Here is a 7573-nt window from a genome sequence, read left to right as displayed (position 1 = left end):
ATCTAGATTCTAGACTAGATCTATTCTAGATCTAAATCTAGTCTGTGATCTTAGAAAAACAATTATCACAGATTTATGCTAGATTCGTTTAGATCTAAGTCTTCAAAGATTGTTATACACATAGACGTTATACATTTGCGAAAATAAATATAGATCTACAATGAGTCCAGATTTTTTTAATTTTTATTATAAAGTCTAGTTAAAATACTTACTAATCAAATCAATACAGAAACGAAAGTAGATATAGAAACACGTTATGTTTTATTTTTAGTCTGACTAGACTAGATCTAGATTAGATCTAGATCTAGAAATAATACTCTAGAGGGACTAGGTTCTGGGATAGATTATGATTATATTAATCATTATTATTATATTAATAAAAAATTAATTAGATCTAGATGTAGAACTAGATTAGATCTATCTCTAGTAACTCTAGTAGATCTATGATCAGTCTGATCTATGATCTAGCCATTCTAAATGATTCTTTCTAGGCTCTAGCCTCTACTGCCTCTACCTCTAGGCTAGGTCTCTTTATTATACTTTAAGTAACTTTATAAAAATTATTTATATTTATATTTTTTTAAAATTTTCGTAGATCTAATTACTACACATTAACATTAGTAATTTGAATCAAATAGACTACTGAGTGAAATAGCAAATAATGCCAAATAGCAACAAGATAAAATAATTTAATAATAAAAAATATCTTTACTTTTAATACTTTTATAATAATAATTTATAATAGATCTAGATTCTATCTCAAGTATCTGTATCACTATAGTCACTATAGTGTATAGTAGTATAGTCTAGTATGAGTCACTATCATTAAATTTAAATTATAAATTATCATGATCTAGATTTTCTATATAAAAATAAGAAGTCTATATAAACTATATAATTATAATATTCTAGATACTAGATCGGTTAATTTCTAGACAAGTAAATTAAAATTCTCTTACTTTTGAGCTTCTTTAGACTTTGACCTTTAATATGATTAATATGAAGTTAAGATCTATCTTATTTCACCACGAAGAACCTAAGCCAACACCACGACATAATTAGTTATGAAATGATGAAAATTCTTTGACCTTGAATATGAAGTTAAGATCTAGATCTATCTTAGTTTCACCACGAAAAACCTTTAAGCCAACACCACGACATAATAATAAAATGATTTACTTGAAGGAAGCTACAAGGCAGGTGATAACCGATGTAACCTATACTTGAAAGTCCATAATCTCAGAGTTTCCTGTTTGAATTAAATTAAGAAGTGCTAGCAAAGTTACTTGCTGAGAGTAACGCCACACTGAATGAGTTAAAGAGCTTTCCAGAGGATCTTGTATGGAGAAATACACCTTCATTTTTGTTGCTGTAGGCATAATGCAGTTGGCAGGAGAAGACTATGCCAAATAGAGTATGTGCGAGCGCACATCCCTGCATCAGTGGATTAAAGATATTCTGATAGGGAGAGAACAAACTGTAATAATAAATGGCTCTAAATCAACATCAATACAGTAAATTCAGGTATACCTCAAGAAACAGTCTTAGGGCCACTACTATTTTTAATTTATATAAATTATTTACCAAATTGCATTAGTTCAGGAACAAAAGTCAGATTATTTGCAGACGATTGCATAATATACAGAACAATAAAAACAACACAAGATACAGACATTTTACAAAGAGAATTAGATGAATTACAGAAATGGGAATCAAATTGGAGCATGTCTTTCCACCCAGAAAAATGTCAGTTATTAATAATAACAAAAAAACTAAAACAAATTAATTGCACTTATCTTATCCATGGTAAAACCAGTAACACAGACTAAAAACGCAAAATACCTAGGTGTAAATGAAAAACTGTCATGGAATCCCCATATTGATGAAACTATCAAAAAATCGAACAAAGTATTAGGGTTTATTAAAAGAAATTTCTATAAATCAAATAAGAACATAAAATTAAAATGTTATTTAACCTTGGTTAGGCCAAGAATAGAATATGCATTCTCTGTTTGTGACCCCTCAACTCAAGAAAACATTAAGAAACTGGAACAGACACAAAATAGAGCAGTGAGATTCATAACAAACGAATATTCACATTTGACTAGAGTATAAAATCGCTAAATTTAGAAAGCTTTCAGAACAGAAGACGCAAAAGTAAAGTAGCAATTATACATAAAACACTGAACCATAATCTTCAAATACAAAAACAAAATTTAATAAAATACTCAGAAAGAGACAAAGATAAAGGCACATTCCTCATTCTTTATGCTAGAACAAATTCGTACAAATGCTCCTTCTTCCCTAGCGCTATTAGAGCATGGAATGGGTTGCCTGAGGTAGTCAGGAATTGGCAGAATTTAGGTCATTGGTTAATATGCATGACTAAATGCATGATGCGTAGGACGTAATCATCTTCTTTTTTGAAGTAACGTCTGTATTATATAAGAAGATATTACAATGCACATGAATTTCTCTCTCCACTTTTTAAAGAATTCAATTTTCATTTCGATTTATTTTCCATATCAACCTCTACAGAATAATAGTAAAAAATTTCTGGTAAAAAGTAAAAACTTTTTTTTTTCAGCTGAGCAGCATGCTTAAACTATTTTTGCCCAAAGAAACCACTGTATCAAGAAGAGAACTCTACTGAAATGGCATTGAGATTTCTTTCTTTCAGAATGTATCAAATTTGCAATGCAAGGATTGTTTCTCCTATTTGTCTTCTTCAATCACATCATTCATTTACTACACAGGTTGAAACATTGACTAAAAAAGAAAACATTGATGCAAAAGACAATGGCTTATATAAAATATTAGCTAATGACATGAGTGTATACAATGATTTTTTAACAGAAGAAGAAGAAAACTCTTTACTTCAAGAAGCTGAGCTTGCATTGAAAAGATTAAGATATGAGACAAGTCATTGGGACAATGTAATAATTCAATTAATTCTAAAATTTGTTCATGTTTATAAAATTTTATAGTGTGTAACCTAAATTTAGCATCTAAAGATCATTTTTAGTATCTCACTTAATAAAAGTCTTAAGTTGAGTGTTTTTGTATGTGTGTCTTTTATCTATTAAAAGATCTTTAGGGGTTTAAAACAATTTTTAGCAAATTTTTTTTGTCAGCATGTACCAGATATATATTTGAAATTAAAAACAATAATGCCATTTTACTTAAAATTCCCATCAATTGTTTTTTATTAACAGGCTATACATGGATATCGAGAAACTGAAAAGATGTCTTGGAATGAACAAAACTCCAAAATAATTCAGAGAGTGCGGCATCTAGCATTTTCTAAAAGATCTTCACCTCTTACTTTTGTTCATATTTTGGACCTTGCTAAAGATGGTTTCATTAAACCTCATGTAGATGCTGTCCGGGTGAGTTATGCAAAATATTTTTTTAAAGTTGTTAAATAGTAATAATTAAAATAAAAATAATGCTAATTAATTTTTATTGTGGAAAACTTTTTTTTGTCTAATTTTTTGTTTAGTTCTGTGGAGATACTATTGCTGGAATGTGTCTCTTATCATCATGTGTAATGAGATTGGCTTTGGAGAAGGATTCCACAAAATATGGAGATATTTATCTTCCAAGGCGGTGTCTTTACATAATGAAGTAAGTAGTACAGGTGTTAGCCAACATTTATTTTATGTCCTGTTTATTTACATTTTGCAAATCATATGTCATGCTGAGAGAAAAGGTGTTAGTGCAATTATTTTGTAAATCTCTACCCATTGGATAGCATTTAATAAAATGTATTCAAAGTTGTCACCATAAGTAAATCATACACCATCATAAACTTTATTTTCTATATTATTTTGTGAAGACACAGAACATACCCACTAGCATTTTTATTTTCTTTATTTTTAAAATTTGAATGAAATAGGTAAAAATAATCTCATAATTTTTATTTTAGGGGTAGAGCCAGATATGAATTTACCCATGAAGTATTAAAGTCGGAAGAGTCCAAATTTAAGCAGCAAATAGTACCAAGAGACAGAAGAATTTCTGTTATCTGCAGGAATGAGCCAGATCCAGAGAAGATAGAATGAATTATCTGTATTACATTAATATAGTCTCTCATAGCATTATATTAGAATATGTTTTTGTATTTGTAAATTATGGTTTAGTATTATATGTAAAAGAGTTACATTTTAAATTTAGTGTTCCAGAGTGTCTATAAATTTAATGATTTTCACTTATAGTGTAATTTTAAATTGGCAATATTCTTTTGTGATGAAGCTTACTTTTTGTATATACTGTAATAATAACAATTTCTTTATTATCCTGAAGGAAATTTACTTTTCAGTAGTGCATTATATATAATATAATTTAATATAATATAATAATGCAAACATAATGTACATTCATACAACAGTCTTAAGCAAACATTACATCAGAAAGTTCACTAATTTAATTGCCTAGAGAACAAATTACTTTTTGTGCCTGTGTACCGGTACCGGTACTAATATTTTTGAGGTACAAATTTCTTTATTAATTTTGAATTATTTCGTCATTTTAGTGATTCCTTAATAGTATTATAATAACTTTAGCACATAACTTTAAAAGCTAAATTTAAATTTATTAAGTTGATAACAATGAATATTTTAATGGAAGAGAAGGTAGCTTTAAAGGGATATTTTAATATTTTAAAAAAGTGTAAATATTGATCCAAATTGACAGTTATAAATTTGGGCAAATTTTCTTAGTTCTGTAAAATGTTCACATGGTAATAATAATCAAAAATTAAGCATTTCAATTGCATTTCGGAGTGAAAGCAGTTCATAAAATTACAATTTCATTACTGAATTTGTTTCAGATCAATAAGTTCAATTTGTACATTACTAGGCATCTATAGAATAGTTCATTTTTTAAATTAAAATGAATTTGTGAATGCAAGCTTGCAGTCTACTTCTTCAGCAAAACAACTATCAAAGGTATCCCTCTTGTAAAAATTCAATTTTCCAATGTTTTTCTTATAATTTGCTTGATCTTCAACACATTCACTTTATTCTTTTTTTTTATGTGGAAATAGACTCAAATCCTTGTTTTTTGAGAGATAAACTGTTAAACTTCATTTTGAATCCAGTGATATCATGTAATTACTTATGAAAAAATTTGTCCTTGCCTTGCAGTTAGGCCATTGCAATGACTAGTAACATGAACTAAAATGCTAAATCAAGCATCCATTTTCATCACATAAAAGTGCTCTTTCCTGCTATGAAGGATGAGATCACTATATTCCATTTCTAACAGTTCACAATATTCTCTGCATTGTCTTTCATTTAATCCTGTTGCTCTAATTTTATTCACACATCTTACAATTATGAACTTGTGGCATTATATGTAGCAAATTAATGTTTTTTTCCACACAGATCCTCTTAGTGTTTAATGCAATGATATTTCAGTAGAGGATAACGTAAAAATGTTGCTTGCAAGGCTACGGTTCCGTAGATAGTGTGGTACCCCATCAGTGCTAGAGTTCACTAAAATCTCTTCCAGTCATAGATAGTGGTACCCCATCTGTACAGACAGCTAGAGTTCACTAAAAATCTCTTCCAGTCATAGATAGTGGTACCCCATCAGTACAGACAGCTAGAGTTCACTAAAATCTCTTCCAGTCATAGATAGTGGTACCCCATCAGTACAGACAGCTAGAGTTCACTAAAATCTCTTCCAGGCATAGATAAAGTGGTACCCCATCAGTACAGACAGCTAGAGCTCACTAAAATCTCTTCCAGTCATAGATAGTGTGGTACCCCATCAGTACAGACAGCTAGAGTTCACTAAAATCTCTTCCAGGCATAGATAAAGTGGTACCCCATCAGTACAGACAGCTAGAGTTCACTAAAATCTCTTCCAGTCATAGATAGTGTGGTACCCCATCAGTACAGACAGCTAGAGTTCACTAAAATTTAATGGCTGATTTTCTAGACATGACTTTATTTTCTCAAATATGCCTGACCCTCTGTTTTTTGGTTTGACTCAATAAGTTCTTCAATTGATGTTTTAAAAAATCATAAATATCTGCAGTTTTCATTAAGACTAATGAAAAGAAAGCTTGCATGGACACGGTTCTTCAGTTGCATTGATACATCATGAGAAAGTTCCTCGATGTGCCTAGTAATGGTCTGCATTGTGAGGATTTTATTTGTCTTTCTTTCAATACTTTTATCACCAACACATTTTGCAAATATTTGAAATAGCTTAGGGCCTAACAATTTCTTTCATTGGATGTTTCAAGCAGGGTCAAATTTTCATAGCTTCTGAATAAAAGAGATTTTGCCTCTTTTTTTTATACCGGTATCCATTTTTTCTTAACACAGAACTATCTTATCTTATAAATTACAGACGTTTAAACTCATTGCCTTATTTCCTGATTCAGTAACCTGTTCCATGCTTTAATGGCACTATAGAAGAAGGGGCACTTGTGCGAATTAATCCAGCATATGAAATAAGAAAGTGCCTTCACCTTTGTGTCTTTCTGTGTATTTTTTTTTATTAGGTTGTGTTTTAGTATTTTAAAGTTATGGTTCAGTGTTTTATGTATTATTAATGCTTTACTTTTAAGTCTTGTGTGCTATTTAAACTTCATATAGTGTCTGCTAATATCTTCTGTTATCGTGTGCTCGCATTGCACGCTCTCTCTTTTTTTTTTTTGTTATTATTTACTGTTAAGAGTAGGCTTATTCTTTTTTCTTTGATTATCTCTTGGGTTTTGTGCGCCATTTGTGCAATGTGCCTTTTGCGCATGCATCATAGGCTTGGGTAGAGTGAAGTGACTAAATGATTCATTGGACTTTTAAAACACAAGGAGGGGCGCGTGCTTCTCACAGCAATACAATAATGCATTTAAAAATGGTATTTAAATTTGCCAGACTTTTATTTCTCTCTCATTTTGCGCTGCTGTTGCTCTGAAACCGTATTTAAAAGACGCTTAAATCTTGTACAATTTCAGTTCTTTCAAGATAGTGCCATATTTTTGTTTTCACAAGGAATTCCAGAAGTTTCGCTATCTAAGTTGCACTTCACGATTAATATTTCTTTTAACGTTTCCACTTTTAACTTTTTTTTTACCTCCGGTTCACATGGCGTTCACTGCAGAAAATATCCTTTTAGTGTTAGTTCCACGTAGACACCAAACGAACTGAGATGAACCGCGCAGATCAGACAGCTCTCCATACCGTTTTTCTTCTCTATGGGTGTTTTTGGTGTCCAGTATCTTGTTCTTCCCTCTTATTACAGAATTGACTCCCAATAATTGCAGGCTAGTCGAAACGTTTTCTCAGGATCAAACAGTGCGATCCAACTGGAAACATTCACGTTTTCAAATAGGTCGCTTCTTTCTCTCAGATACTCGCACAATTTTCTTCGCTTGCGTACTTCAAGAAAGAAGCCTTTTCGTGATTCTTTCAGTTTAGTTCTGATCTGCATAGGAGAAAGTTTTGAACCAAAATAAATGTAGACTTTTCTCGGGATCTTTCACTGTGATCAAACCAAAGACTATTGATCCATACGAAAGCGCTAACATCATCAAATTGGCCTTTTCTATATCTTTCAT

General features: G+C 30.8%; 1 protein-coding gene across 5 annotated transcripts; it reads left to right on the top strand.

Annotated features, from left to right (window-relative positions):
* The first annotated feature begins 35 nt into the window (after positions 1 to 35).
* LOC106077615 (alpha-ketoglutarate-dependent dioxygenase alkB homolog 7, mitochondrial-like) lies at positions 36 to 6552 on the top strand. Of its 5 annotated transcripts, XR_008778179.1 has the most exons (6): positions 245 to 331; positions 2588 to 2936; positions 3216 to 3389; positions 3503 to 3627; positions 3929 to 5526; positions 5585 to 6552. XR_008778179.1 is itself a non-coding variant. In XM_013238339.2 (5 exons), exons 2-5 carry the CDS (start codon positions 2655 to 2657, stop codon positions 4062 to 4064), a joined length of 717 nt encoding a protein of 238 aa, XP_013093793.2. In that variant the 5' UTR covers positions 36 to 237; positions 2588 to 2654; the 3' UTR covers positions 4065 to 6552. The 5 variants fall into 5 exon arrangements, 4 of the variants coding, with proteins under 4 accessions (XP_013093793.2, XP_055886847.1, XP_013093794.2 ...); XM_013238339.2 differs by lacking the exon at positions 245 to 331 and adding an exon at positions 36 to 237 and having other exon boundaries at positions 3929 to 6552; XM_056030872.1 differs by having other exon boundaries at positions 3929 to 6552.
* The last annotated feature ends 1021 nt before the right edge of the window (positions 6553 to 7573 follow it).

This window comes from Biomphalaria glabrata, chromosome 5 (genome assembly GCF_947242115.1).
Source record: "Biomphalaria glabrata chromosome 5, xgBioGlab47.1, whole genome shotgun sequence".
NCBI lineage: Eukaryota > Metazoa > Mollusca > Gastropoda > Planorbidae > Biomphalaria > Biomphalaria glabrata.
This window is presented reverse-complemented; position numbering and strand designations above follow the sequence as displayed.